Raw genomic sequence first — 14,740 nt, forward strand, 5'->3', positions numbered from 1 at the left:
TGTCCTGCCGGACACGCGGTCCTCCGGCCGAACCGCTTGGTGGTGCCGGAGCCGGGCAGCAGGCTGCGAGCCCGTCCCGGAGCAAGCGGCTCAGACTGGGCTCCCACAAGCTCAGCCTGCCATGCCTCTTCAGAGTCCTGCCAGTAATCCGGGAGAAGTCCCAGGAGGAGCTGAAGCAGCCCAGACCTCCAGCTCAGCCGCGGTTGCAGCTCCCTGCGTGCGTTCCGCAGCCCTCGGGAACGGTATGCCCTAGGGATTTGCCAGCCCTGCGTCACGTCTCGGGCTCTGGGCCAGGGCAGGAGAGGCGGCAAGAGCTGCCCACCGTCCCAGCCCTCCCGCCCTGCCCAAGCCCGAGGAGACTAACGCCGCCTGTGTGGTGTGTGCCTGGCCTCCAGGGAACGGGCTCGCTCCGCACCGAGAGGGCAGAAAAACGGCTCCGGCTGCTGATGGCATCCAAGCGCCGAGAGGTGGAAGCGGACGTGTGGCGCCAATACCATGCCAGCAGAGCGGGGCAGAACACGGAGCGAGGCCAGGTATGGCATGCACTCCCAGCCCCCAGGAAAAGGGCATTTCCCCTCCCCGGGAGGGGAGCAGGGAAGGTCTCCTGGCACGGGCACGGCAGGAGTGCTGTGGCCAGCTGGCCAGGCAGGGGCCTTCTGTCTGCCCGCTGCCCTGCTGTCCCTACGGCCCCAGGCCGAAGCGTGCGGTCGGCTGTGGCACGGGCGGTCTGTTGCGTGCCCATACCTCCCCGCGAGGGCTCAGCACCACCGCCCGGAAGACTAAGCCAAGGCTGTGCAAGTCACGCGCCTGGGCTGAAGCCTTGGGAGCAGCCCCAGCGAGTGGTGGCGGGGCTTTAGGAGAGTCTCTTCTGCCTTCGCAGAGCCCCTGCCGCCACGTCTTTGAGGATCCCTACCGCCCTCCCCACCTCCTGAGAAAGGCCTATGCCGAGAAGCTGAAGGAGGGGCTGCAGGAGAAGGAGAGATGCCAAAGCGCCGCAAGGCAGAGAGCGTCAGAGGGGCCGGCAGAGCTGCACCTCCCGGGGAGACCGTGGGCAGTGTAAGTGTGTGCCGGCTCCTGCAGAGGCCGGGGAAAGCCTCGGGTAGCTCCCACCACTGGAGGCATCCGGGCTGAAGACGGAAGGCTGGCTCAGCTGGCTGGGCTCTGCCTTCCCAAAGCAGGCAGCCTGTGCTCGCCCTCCCCGCGCGGTGACTCCCGGGCACCCGGCCCTCAGCTGCGATGCCCGCTCGGTCCCGGCTCTCGGCCCTGCCCGGCTTCAGCCCCGGCCGATCTGCGCTCTCCTCGCCGCAGATGGGTTGGGGCACGAGGGCCCACGAGACGCCACACAGAGCCGCGGGCTGGCCTCGGCCGCACCTCCCGGAACCGCTGGCCTGAGCCAGGCTTTGGGGCGTTGCGGGCCCTTCTGCCCGGCCACAGAGCTGAGGCCCTTTCTTCTGTGTCCTTTAGCAAGGGGGAGAAAACGAGGCTGTTGGAGCGCCGTGGGAAGGCCCAGGGACTGCCAGCCACGCCACGAAGCTGAGAGCGCACCGCAGAGTCCAGCGGCAGGGATCTTGGCCCTCACGGCGGCCACCCGTGTCAGCGGGAGAGCCGTCAGCGGCGGGTGGCAGGGCCTCTGCAAAGGGGAACATGCCAAATAAAGGCTGCTGGTGCCTGTGCCCAGCCGGAGTGACCGTGCTGCTCCCTGCGCTGCCTTTCTCTGCGGCCAAGGGGACGGGAGGGGCCCTGCAGCCCCCTGGTCGGAGGGGTTTTTGGGCAGGGGGGCGGGCGGGACTGGTCCTGCCAGCCAGTGGCGACAGGCCACGCGACTGGAAGAGCGGCGTCCTTGCCAGGGCGCGGGGCACGGGGGCTGCAGAGCACAGCTTCTCTGCATCCCAACACCACTTTGTAAGGGATAAGCAGAGTGCCAGGTCCACGCTGGCCAAAGAAAACGCCATCGGCTGTGCAACTTGCTGGAGTACCACGACAGTTGTGGTATTGCACTGATGTACTCTCAATCTATTTTTTCAGGGCATCAGCTTTACTCTTGGGTGATTTCATTGCCAAGGCTGCCTTTGTCTCCAAAGGCCGTAATCAAAATACTCTTTTGCTCAATACGGATGGACTGTCTCCAGCTACATTATTCATTATACATTCAAAACTTCTGTTTCTATGCAGATGAATCTCTGTTTTACTTTGCATACATGTCTGTGTTGCAGATGTAAACCTGGACCGAATTTCATTGTTTCCCAGATGTCAGACTAAGGATGAACCTGTCCAAAGTTAAAGTTTAGACAAGACGGAATTTTTGCTTGCTGGAGTCTCTCTTCAGTGTGGAAGTGCTGATTCTTAACACACTTCCCCCCTCTGCCCCCGCCCGCTTGAAACATTTGGAAAGGAAGCTTATTTTGCAAATACAAAGCGATTCTGCGATTATCTGCATGTATTCTGCACTCACCCCCGTGATGGAGGCCTTTCTTTACTAGAGAGGGGGGTCAAACACTGGAACAGCCTTCCTAGAGAGGTGGTCGATGCTTCCTGCCTGTCACTGTTGAAGAGGCATTTGGACAATGCCCCTCATAACATGCTTTAACCTGGTCAGCCTTGAAGTGGTCAGGCAGTCGGACTAGATGATTGTTCTAGGTCCCATTCCAACTGGAATGGTTCCGTTCTGTTCTGTTCTACTCTATCCTACTCTGTTCTGTTCTGTTCTGCTCTAGTCCGTTGCAACGTGTACATTGTGGAGCTCTCTCCAAGCACAGTACCTTCAGTGAACAACAGGGAAATTGAGAAATTTAAATATATTCTTTTGTTTCTGAGTTAAAAAAACAACATAGGAAACACTTTTTAAGATCACTTACATCCTTACTGGCTGCTTTTAGGATGAAGAGTTAAGGCATCCCTTTGTATTGCAGGCAAAATATTAATCCCGCCCCTGCTTTTGTGAAATTTGTAGTATCAAATGCGTTAGTGTTTGGAAGTGGCTTCTGTTTTTTTCATCTGACAAATGAAACCAATAGGGAATCCTAATAGAGATTATTGGTTCTCTATTGGCTGATTGACTGGTTGGGCAATATGACCTGTTTCCTCACGGCTTCCTCACAAGAGAAGGCCTTGTTTCCGTTCACTGAACAAATGCAAGATGGAAAGGATTGGGGCCTTAACCATTTTCCATGGACTTGATGAATCTTGGTAATTTACTTCCAAAGAAACACTTAGCAGAATTGCCACTCTTCATTTTAGTTAGTTGGGACACAACTACACAGCTTGGAAAGAAAGGGTACTGACGTAGCCGTCGTGTAGTCGTATGCCGTTTACGTAGAAAACTGATTTTGCATTTAACAGTGCTGCTGCTGAAGGGCAGCTTCAGACAAATTTTGTCACATGTGACAGCTAACCACATGTTTTGTAGGGAGGCTGTAGTAAACAGTATGAAATAGTAAACCATTGCCCTCCACGTGAGACAAAGAGACACTTCCTAACTACTTCACACACCAAAGGGTTTTGTTCATCAAACCAGTCCTTGTGTTTCTGTAACGAGTGAAGGAGAAACTATTTAAATGCCTCATATTTTGGCATTCCAGTTGGTATATTATTTAGCTTTTTCTTCTTTCTGTTTTTTTGACATGATAAAGTGCCATTACAAGAGGAAAACCAATTCATGTGGAAAAATCCTTGGATTTCTGAAAAGAAACTTTGAATAGGGTATCAAACTATTTTGACTCTCAAGGTCCGGCTTGTTAATTGCTGGTTTTTTTCCTAAGATACAAACAGTTTTTTCACAGTAGGCATTATATTGATGTCTCGGAGACGTTTAGTAACTGATCACTTTGTTCTGTCCTCTGCTGCCATTTCTAAGTTGAGATTCCTCAACTTAGAGCAGAAATTTTTCTATGAATTATTCTACAGGTTGGTCTACTCAGTCCATTTTCTATTCCCCTGGTCCTCAAAGCCATGCAATTCTTCCTGTACTTTATTCCAAAACTGTCTTTGAGAGGGTGGACGGTCCATTGTGGCATCACCGTGGGGTGGAGGGTGGCATCACCTGGCGGTGGACTGTTGACGTCAGCGAGCGATGGACTGTGACCTCGCGTCCCTCGCTGCTTATCTTTGGGCGCCAGCAGAGCCTGGGCCAGTCTGGCTCGTGCCTGGACTCCTGCCGAGCGTGCCTGCGAGGTCCGGAGGGTCGAGCGAGGCTTCTCCTGGTGCCAGGTGGTGCTTTGGGGGCTGCCGTCGGCAGCTCTCGCTGCCCGTCCCGGAGCCATCCCCTGGGTTTCCCCGGCCCTGCCAGGTTCAGGCGGCCGGGCACCGCGGGGCAAGCTTGCAGCAGCGGAGGTGAGCCGTGCGGGGAAGCGTCCCACCGGGGTGGCCGTGGGGTGGGCGATGGGGCTCGGGGAGCCGGGAGGGTGTCCTTCTCGAGGGGCCTGGGCGTTCCTTCCTCCCCTCTGCTCCCCTCCCCGGGACAGCGAGCGACCATGGCCTCTCTCCCTTTTGCAGCGCGCGACACCCTTTGGCAGTGCCGGCGCCAGCGAGGGGGAGCAGCTCCTCATCCTCAGCTCTCCCCAACCTGCCGCAGAGCGCAAACATGGCCACGGAGACGGAGTGGAGCTGCCCCATCTGCCGCGATGCTCGAGACGACGTCTCTTACGCGATGCCCTGTCGCCACCAGTTCTGCCTGGGCTGCATCCTGCGTTGGACAGAGGTGAAACCAGAGTGCCCGCTCTGCAGAAGACCAGTAGAGAACGTCAGGTTTTCTGTGCTGGGAGAAGACGACTATCTACACTGTGCCGTCCAGCACCGTGAAGACCGGACAGATGCCAGCAGCCAGGCAGGCAGCGCTCCCGGCCCGCTGCCCGAAAACAGCCCCCATCACCCTGCGGTGTCCCCTCCATCGTCTCCGCAGGGGATACCGTCCCCAGCTGAGCAGGGGGCTGCGGGGCCAGAGGCCGTGGGTGGCCTCCTGCCTGAGGTCTGGGCAGAACTTTTCCAAAGGCAGCAGCATCTCCTCGATCCCGTGCTGCCCTGGCTGCGCCAGGAGCTGGAGGCAATATTTGGGCCGTGGTGGTGGGAGGCAAGGAGTGCGGAGAGCAGCATCCTGCACGCTCTATGCATCTACGGTCCGGATGCGGAGGTCATGGTCCGGATGCTGCGGCCTGTCCTTGAGGAATATACAGCATCTCTGGTCCACGGCACCATCAATACCGTTGTGCGTCAGTGCAGCGAGGAGGCCCAGAGGCTGCTGCGGTCCCATGGTGCCGGGGAGGAGGACAACAGCCCTGCGGACAGCTCCAGCTCCGCCAGCTCCAGCTCCGCCAGCTCCAGCTGCACCGGCTCCCAGGAGGGTACTCCCACCCCTCACCCGAGCTCCTCCAGCAGCCCGTCAGGGGCAGAGCAGGAGCAGCCCCAGGAGGAGCCGGGGCAGGAGGCGGCGGCAGGTGCCTCTGCCCAGGGCTGCAGCCGCAGCCCCTCCGCTCCCGGCCGGGGCAGGGACCGCTCGCCCGGGGGGCGCCGGCGCCCCGCAAAGAGGAGGGCGCCTGGCCCCCAGGACTCTCCCCGGCCCTGCAAGAGGCCGCCTCGCCGGCGGCACTAGCAGGGCCCCAGCAACGGTGTCTTCACGGACAAGGAAATAAATGCCTGTTTCCCTGGCACTCGGGGTCTCTGGGTGCTGCTTTCTGCCCCTTCTCCCGGTGCTTTTCCCGGCCCCCCATGCCCCTCCATCGGCCAAGGGCCCCCAGAGCCCCAGGGCCATGTCGGCATGGGAAATCCTGCTCCCACAGGAAATCCTGCTGCAGCCACAGAAATGGAAGAGGTTCTGAAAAAGCCCGAAAAGGAGGCGAAAAGGGAGAAAGGGAGGAGAAAAGGGAGGAGCCCAGAAGCGGCGAGCAGCCCCGCAGAGTCCAGCGGCAGGGGCCATGGCTCTCACGGCGGCCACCCGTGTCAGCGGGAGAGCCGTCAGCGGCGGGTGGCAGGGGCGAGGAGGAGGGCCTTTGCAAAGGGGAACGTGCCAAATAGAGGCTGCTGGCGCCTGTGCCCAGCCGGAGTGACCGTGCTGCTCCCTGCGCTGCCTTTCTCTGCAGCCAAGGGGACAGGTCGGAGGGGTTTTTGGGCAAAGGGGCCGGGGGGACTGGTCCTGCCAGCCAGTCGTGACAGGCCACGCGACTGGAAGAGCGGCGTCCTTGCCAGGGCGTGGGGCACGGGGGCTGCAGAGCACAGCTTCTCTGCATCCCAACACCACTTTGTAAGGGATAAGCAGAGCTCCGTGGCTGGTCACAGCACTCTCTCAGAGCAGAGTCACACTGGCCAAAGGAAACGGTGGGCTTGGTGCTCCCTGAAGAGCTATACTCGCATGGATGGAGAAATGTGCCTCCTTGAAGACACTCCTTAGTTGAGCCCTTGGCTGACCCTCAGGAACTGTTCAGTGGCCTTCTTGGTAGAGAGTTTATTCCTTTCGGAAAGAGAGGAACTTTTGGAAGTGAAAAAGCCCCTTTTTGGCGAGGTAAACTACAGCATGAAGAAGAAAGCCCTGATCTGGCAGGGTAAAAGAGCACGAGCAGCAGCATGTGCAACTAAGCGAGACCCGTGTTGCTCAAGGGTCTATACTGGGATCACTACTACTGGGCATCTTCCTTACTGACATAGCTAGTGGGACTGAGTGCACCCTCAGCAAGTCTGCAGACGCCACCAAGCTGAGCGCTTGCTTGGAATCTGGGGGTTCTTTTGGACAGTACAGAGTCCAGCTCCTGCGGGACCTGGAAGGGTGAGATTGCCTTCTCCTTGCGTGCTGCTGGTGCTCTTCCCTCCCATAGTGTGTGTCTTGCCCTGAGCAAGGAAGGGGGAGACTTTTCCAGGCCTGTGTTCGTAGCCCTAGGTACAGCCCTTAGCTGACCCTCTCTGGCCCTTTCAGATGCCCTGGCAGGACCCAAGTTTCACAAGTGAAAGATGGATTTCATGTGAACGGTCTTTGGCCTGCCCAACAGGCACATCGGCTACCTTACATACGATATTGACTTATGCCCTTCTGTTCTCAGTACAATTATACCAGCCCTGCAGTTAATTTATAGATACACAGATACTCACACACACACGGCTGTGTGCATAAGGTAAATAAATATATATGCACAACCATCTACCGTGTGTACCTACTTCAGTATAGACCATGTCAGAACGATCTGTTCCTCAGATGACTTCAGGCGCTAACTCAAGTGCTCCACTCCATAGTTAATACAGCTCAGCAGAGGTAGGAGCACATGCACTGAGAACTGGGAGCTCATGTGGTGCCTTCATAACGACTCCAAAAGGAATTTTCACTTTCAGTTGTACCTTCTGAGTCGTGCTCATTTAACCCTCTCATCTGATGTTACCTGCAGCAGTCGGTACGTGAGCACTGCTTTACCATCAGTGTTTTTAACAGGCATTTTGCGAATGGGAATCAGTACTTGCCGTAGTCAAGTTCAGCTGGGAGGAAAATAGGCAATCGGACCAAAAGAAGCAAACCAGTCCACTCTATTAAAAGACTGCTATGAATTGAATTTTCTATTCTATTTCTCTTACTGTCACAATCAGCTAGAGTTTTGTCTAATTTTTTCATAGTGACTTCTTCAGACTGTAGGTTTTCAGTACAGATAAAGTGTATCAACTGCCCACTGTTCTTCGCTTCATTGGAAGCGTATTTGGGGCAGGACGAGGCGTAACTCTGCTAGATTTTTGGCTAACGCTTCTTTTTTCCTGCTACACCCAACTTAAATAACTTAACAACACCATGCATACCCACTATTTAGACTAGTAAAGAAAGAGATACCTCCTTCTCTTAAAAAACTGTCAAGAGAAGTGCTTGCTTATTTTAAAGAAATGAAGAGATTGCTGGGGTAGGTCAACTCCCCCCCCCCCCCCCCCTTTTTTTTTTCTGACAAAGAAGTGGGCAAAACAGAAGTTTGGACAAAGTTTCATAGCTTTCAATAATGGAAAAAAAGTTCTGGAGCAAAAACCAGAATGACTGCTAAAAAGCTATCAGGAAGAGAACAAAAACTTTTAAAATTCCGACAATGAACTACAGAAAAGAGCTTTTCACGTAGCTCCCTGTGCTAAGGGGACCATGCACATAAAAATGTCCTTCCAAAAACTTCTGTGGTGCTTTACAGCCTCCTCTGAGACCACAGAAGACCTTCGGGTAGGGAAAAGGTGCAGAGACTGGTGACATCATGTCACTGTCTCTAGACATTACCACTTTCCCAGTTTGATTCCAGGTACTCCCCCAGAAGGGCTAGCAAGGTATTGTACGTCTGTCATCACAAATTTTATTTATTGATATATAGGAAGGTGTAAAGACACATTAGGAAGGTGTAAAGATACACGAGCTCCTCCCTGTCTGGAAGTGTAGGAAAAGTTGCCTAACTCCTCAAAAGGAACACACACGCAAAAGGGTTTGGTTTTCAACGAGGTTGTGAAGAGACAAAATTCCTCTTCCTCAAACACTCTCCTTGTTTAGTGAACCAGAAGAAAGGTCTTTTAAATCTACTTTTAGAAGAAGATGAAAGTAGCAAAGGTCTGATTTAACTAACAGAGGGTCAAACGCTTCCTCTGTCAGTGTGGTACAAATCTGGAGTTCTCAAGCAATCAGAGCCTTAGCCTAGAAATATTATACAGGAAAGTCAGCTCACAAAGAAGCGCAGCAGAGACCATTTCTGAAGCCATGTCTGTTCACTGTTGTCACCAAGTCAATTAAGAAGATGGAGCAATCTCACATTTAAAGAGATCCAAGGTCTGACGATTTTTCAATTGGTTGAGCCGAATACACCATTCTATTAAAACAGAAGCCCCACAGTCTGTGTTGTTTACCCCATCTCATTAACGGGCAACTAAAAAAAGAAAAAAAAAAGAGAGAGAAAAGAAAAAACCTACAAAAAGACTCAATAAAACCAGAAGATTTTGCTTTGATTTCAGATTTCTAAGTAAAACTCTATCACAAGTGCTGTCGCCATATGCTTCCAATAGCTCGTGCCAGGCTGGACTCAGAATTAGCCACACTTGTGTGATGCACGGCCAATCCTCCAGTTGCTAAGGTCCCGCAGACCTCAGCACTTGGAGAGATAAGACTGACCGTAGACTACTGTTTTCCTGTGGGGCACATCCCTTCTGAGTCCAGCAGCAAAGGCAGCAACTCCTAAATAGCATGGGGAGGTTGCCATCAGGTTTTTAAACAGGCACATCAGCCTGAACTTCTGGGATGGGAAAATAGCACCTGGACTTGGGTGAGTAGGCTTAAACAAAATATTCCAAGCGTGTGGGAGCTCTGTTCGTTATGAGCTGCTGCAGTGAAGCCATGTGCGCTGGTGTTCCAGACGTCTTCATCTGAGCTATTAAACACCTCACACCAACTTGGTTACGCAGCTTTACGTTGTATGGTTTGTTTGCTAACAGGAAGTTAACTGCTATTTCCTCACTGTCCAGGATGGCCTCAGCAAAGAGGAGGAATACGATCGAGCCCTGAAGGGTTTACTGCCTGTGGGAGGCAGGGAGTGTCTTGAGAGAGTGGTGTCAATCCCATCTAATCTTTACCAAACCTGCTGCTTTGGAGAAAGGACCATTTCTACTTCTTGCAAGTAAGGCTGGTGTTCAGGGCTGTTCATAATTTGTACACCAATTATTATGGGAGAAAAATCAGTGACTTTTGAAGCGCGAGGTAGCAATTTGGATGAGAACAACCACAGAACAACTCAGAGGTGTAAAAGGTTTAACTGAAGTTAGGGCAGGATTCAATCATGTGAGTTAGCGTTCTGAAAAGCAAAAAAACCCCACCCCCAAACCAAACCAAAACCGAACCAGCACACCCTTAATTTTTATACCAAAAATGAATACTGAAATCCTTTTTTTTCTAGCTATATTTTAATTTTGGTTTTGTTTTAACAGCCCCCCCACCCCACCCCACCCCTCCGTCTTTTTTTAGACTGTAGTATCTTGTGGGTAGACAATTCCTTCTGTTCTTTGTGTGAATACGCCTAACCGAAGGGAAGCACACCTTCCTTTTTTCTGGAAATGAGGTGTTTGGGGTTTGGCGGGCTTTCGGTAGCAGGGGAGGGGGCCCCAGGGCCGGCTCCTGTGAGAAGCTGCCAGAAGCTTCCCCGGCTCCGAGTGGGACCCGCCGCTGGCCAAGGCCGAGCCCGTCAGCGATGGCGGGAGCCCTCTGGGAGAACAGGTTGAAGAAGGGGAACCTGCAGCGGGGGAGGAGAGCGGGATGCGAGAGAAAGCCCTGTGCAGGCAGCAAGGTCAGTGAGGAAGGAGGGGAGGAGGTGGATGCCCCCGCAGCCCGTGGTGAGGCGGCAGGCTGTCCCCCCCCAGCCCACGGAGGGGAGCGGGGCAGCAGATGCCCACCCGCAGCCCGGGGAGAGAGGGACGGATGCCCCCAAGATGGCGGCGGCACCAGAGGAAAGCCCCCGCCGGCGCAGGGGGACGGATGCCCCCAAGATGGCGGCGGCGCCAGAGGAAAGCCCCCGCCGGCGCAGGGGGACGGATGCCCCCAAGATGGCGGCGGCGCCAGAGGAAAGCCCCCGCCGGCGCAGGGGGACGGATGCCCCCAAGATGGCGGCGGCGCCAGAGGAAAGCCCCCGCCGGCGCAGCCTGGGACTGAAGATGGGTCGGCGGCAAGGACCCCCGCCAGGGAAGTTTGTGAGGAACTGCGGCCCGCGGAAAGGACTCTTCTGTGCCGCAGAAGCTGATGGAGAACTGTGTCCTGTGGGAAGAACCCCACGCTGGAGCAGGGGAAGAGCGAGGAGGAGGAGGAAGGAGCGAGGAGGAGGAGGAAGGAGCGGCAGAGACAAGGGCTGGCGAGCCGCCTGTCAGACTGTCAACCGCCGTTGCCCTGCGCCGCCGGCGGGAGGAGGTAGAGAGAAGCGGGAGTGCGGCTGAGGCGGGAAGGAGGGAGGGGTGGGGGGAAGGTGTCCTCAGGTTTGGTTTTACTTCTCAGTAGCCTTGTTTTGATCTGACTGGTAGTAAGGTGAACGGATCGTGTTTCTCCCCCAAGTTGAGCCTGTCTTCTGCCCGTGACCCTCAGCGGGGAGTGGTCCCTGCCTGCCCTCGTCTCGAGCCACGACCGTTTCTTTGTGTTTTCTCCTCACCCCTGAGGCGAGGCGGGGGGGGGAGGAGCGAGCGAGCGGCTTCGTGGAGCTTTGTTACCGGCTGGGCTTAAAGCGCGACATTCGGATTTACCTGAAAAAAAAAGAAAGAAAAAGAGTGTACTTAATATGGCACACATGTAATCTGTTATTAACTACTAAGGTGTAAGTGTCTAAGAGAAAGTTCAGAGCGTTTCTGTCAACCAGCATCAGGTTATTTTACCGAACCTTTTGCATCTAATATGGCTTTGGTGTTATCAGTAACCTGGTTAAGGGATGCTGAGCAAGCTCTTACCGTGGTCTGCGTACCAGACTGCATGTCAAAAAGAAACTTTGCCTGGAGAAGGAGAAGGGCTCTTTGCTTGCTGGGGTGGGTGCACAGGTGGCCACTTGGGCAGAGAAGTCGCCCGAAGAAAGGACGGAAAGCAAGGTGGGAGGCATAGATGTCGCTGGGGAGTTTTGCAGAGTTGTTGGGTAAAACCTGACTCAGCAAAACTCTGTGGGATTCAGGGAGGTGAGAATTTCACCCATAATGATGTGAGCTCTGTTCCCTTCCTGAGGCTGCACTTTCACAGGGGGTTCAATAGCTCTTTCCCTTCTGCAGTGACGTATTTTCCCCCCAGATCTGTGATAAATGGAAAGTTGGTTTGTCTGGAATTTATCAGTTTGATAATAAACTGAGGGACACACTCCTTTTGCTTGTCATAAACCAGTGTTTCTGCGATTATCTTCTGTGAAGAAGTTGTATTACACGTTCTTCCTCTAAGCCAGACATTTTTGGAAGTGTTTCTATTCAGGGAGGTGTAAAGTTCAAGAGATGCGCCCAAATAGAAAAGGCTGCGAGCGTAGAAAGTCACAGAGTAATGAACACGGTGAGAGAGTACGTATGGTTTGCGCACAGAGTTGCGCAGAATTGCGCAGAATTGAACATGAGCTTTGAGTAGCCAGAGGTATACCGCGTTCATCTCAGAGCTGGATTGCTGTGCCATTCAACACGGAAGTGTTGGCATGATTCTTTTCAATGATGGCACCAACTTGGAATCTTAACTTTCAGTAGGATGCAGGGTTAGAAGTGCCAAACGTATTCCTTAGTTAATCTAATCTAACTAAAATAATAAGTAAATCTGTAACAGAGGTTAATAAGCTGGCTCCTGACTTGAAAGACATTCCTGAAACGGTCATCAGTGGTTTTCAGCTCGGTACGGATGGCACAGGAAAGGAAGGACAAAACCTGGAAAAGGTGATAAGGAACTTAATTCCGATGAAAAGACAAAGAGATTTGCATCAGCCTAGCACACACTTCATTCTGTGGTTCCTGCTGGGGAGTTCAGGAAGGCTCCAGAACAGAAATAACATGTTGATGGAAACTTTCCATTGAAATCTAGGATGAGGGGTTTTTAGTGCTCTGTGGTCATGCCCTGTAGGTCAAGGAATACTCCTAAGGCGCTCAAAATGGGCAAAGTGATAGGAAAAGGTACCAGCTTAGGTGGAAGAGTTGCTCCGCTGGTTAAGAAAGTAAGATTATTTGGAATCTTACACGTTTTGGAAAGGGAAGCTTCTGAACTGCTAAAAGTATCTCGTTCTATGAAGCTCTTAAAAGCCTTATTTTTCCAGCTACTTCTGGAATGCTTCTAATGAACATGAAAATTGTTTCTTAGGCATAGTCTCAAAAAATGAGAAGACGCGTTTAAATTGAATTGCATGGTCTGGAGATGAACATTTTCCTTGGGCTCGGGGTCTGCAAGGAAATAAATGTCAGCTAGATGATAAAGAAAATACCCTTCTTCCAGGAGTGGATTTTATTTTGTGTTATGTGGAACACTGTCTCTCCGTGAAAAATAGAAAAGGGAATCTGACTGCCTAATTAAGATTTCAAATAAAGATCTGTTAACGCGATAAGGGAACAGTCGTTGATGTGGATGTTGCAAATTAATCCCCTTCAGTGGAAAAAAAAAACCTAAACAGGTTTGCTGATTCCATTCGTGATAGGTATACTGGATTGTTTTTAAAATACTATGCTGTCTGCCATCTTTCAAAGAATACTGTCCCCTTTTTTCACGGAAAGGAATCAGTAGAGAGTTCCCCTTCTTCCCTCCAGCCTTAAACTGGATTTTGCTTTCATGCTAGCAGGAAGGTCAGATATTTCAGTCCGTTAACCCCAGAGTCTTTATATGGGAACAGGAATTCACTGCTTTGGATTAAAAAAAAAAAAAAAAAGATGAAAGGGAATTAAATTTAAAGCTAAAATGTCCCCAAATGACAATGTAGTATTTTCTTGAGTTCTTCATTTGTTTCCTAGTTCTTTGTGCTCGTTAGCTGGTTAAATGTTCTTTTGCTGTCAACAGACTCGATAATCTTTTGCTTCTCTGCACACAACCTTCTCGTTGTGTCTTACTGATAAAGGCTGCTCTCCTCTTCTCATTAGCATTTATATCTGTTCTTTTAGCAGACTGTTCTATTATTTCCTTATTACCTATAAGGAAATTTTCTATACTGCAGTGTCCTTTGGCGATCACAGATGCTCTGACTGAATCTAAGTATTTCAGGGCATTGCAGAGGATGTGTCGTTTTGGAGCACTTTTCCATGGACAGACAGCGGTGTTCTTACCGTGGGTCTTCACAAAGGAAAGGAGAACTCAGAAGTCAGTGTTAATCTCCCGTGTAATGATACAGATCAAATAAAGGAAAACACAGTGGACAGCTGTGGCTATGCTGCAAAATGTGTTTTTCTAAGAGCAAAGAAATTGGAAGGTAAAGGACAACGAAATTGGAGGAAAACACTGGGAATGGCCAAACATGTAAAGGGAGGCTATAACATAAGCTGACATATCAGTTCAGAGTTTTTGTGGCAGACGGCTCTAGACTCATACACTGGTGCTGTCCTTAACCTAATTATTCTGTGCACTTGGCTTTGGCCTGCATGGGAAAGCGGAACCGACCGTAGCGAGTACTGCATAGCGGAGACGCGATAGCAGGGTGCATGGACCAGAGCAGAGGCCAGTGCGTGGGGAGGAAGGGAGCGGAGGCACCGGCACGTGGTGTGCCAGAGCTCTGATACCGATGAGGGAAATTTGTTATCTGAGTGTTCTTGGTCTGACTAGCATGCCATTAGCTCACGATACTGGTACTGTGTCTCTGTTGGGTTTTTCTGCCTGGTCTGGGATAGGAGCAAATTGTCACGAGCGCAGAAAATGCGGGAGAGCAGTGCAAATTTTGGAGGAGGTTAAATCCAGGTTTGGGGAAGGTGGTAGGCCAAAATGTTGCTGTGTGGTAAAATGAAGATTTTCAGACTCTTTTTTTAATGTGGTACCCATGGCAAGGTTTCAGATGCCACAGGTGTCAGCGTGGGTTACGAGTATCCCTAAAAGGAGCACCAGTATCTCTCCCTGTGCTAGCTGGAGGTGGCTGGTGGGATACACGTGCCACAGTTTGGAAATGCAGAAAGCGGGATGTTAAAGCCAGGCATTAACTGTTTTTCAAAGCTTGGCATAACTTTGCAGATGCAATAATCCTTTTCAAATCCATCTTTTTTTAAAGAAGTATTCTCCTGTGAATAAGAGCTGAAGCCTCTTATAAACAGCTGTGAAACTTCCACATTGTCTGTCACAGCTTGCCCTGAAGCCCCAGTTCATCAGACG

The 14,740-nt window shown here is 52.1% G+C and overlaps 1 protein-coding gene and 1 long non-coding RNA gene across 2 annotated transcripts; both read left to right on the forward strand.

The window, feature by feature from the left end:
- The first annotated feature begins 140 nt into the window (after positions 1–140).
- Positions 141–1,059, forward strand: LOC138683962 (uncharacterized). Its single transcript, XR_011323444.1, has 3 exons — positions 141–242; positions 396–533; positions 881–1,059. It is a non-coding gene; the product is annotated as an uncharacterized lncRNA (long non-coding RNA).
- Positions 1,060–3,629: 2,570 nt separating this feature from the next.
- On the forward strand, positions 3,630–6,326 carry LOC138683706 (E3 ubiquitin-protein ligase Topors-like). The gene is made up of 2 exons (XM_069775857.1): positions 3,630–4,329; positions 4,492–6,326. Exons 1-2 carry the CDS (start codon positions 4,070–4,072, stop codon positions 5,582–5,584), a joined length of 1,353 nt encoding a protein of 450 aa, XP_069631958.1. The 5' UTR covers positions 3,630–4,069; the 3' UTR covers positions 5,585–6,326.
- The last annotated feature ends 8,414 nt before the right edge of the window (positions 6,327–14,740 follow it).

This window comes from Haliaeetus albicilla, chromosome Z (assembly GCF_947461875.1).
Source record: "Haliaeetus albicilla chromosome Z, bHalAlb1.1, whole genome shotgun sequence".
In the NCBI taxonomy this organism is placed as follows: Eukaryota; Metazoa; Chordata; class Aves; order Accipitriformes; family Accipitridae; genus Haliaeetus; species Haliaeetus albicilla.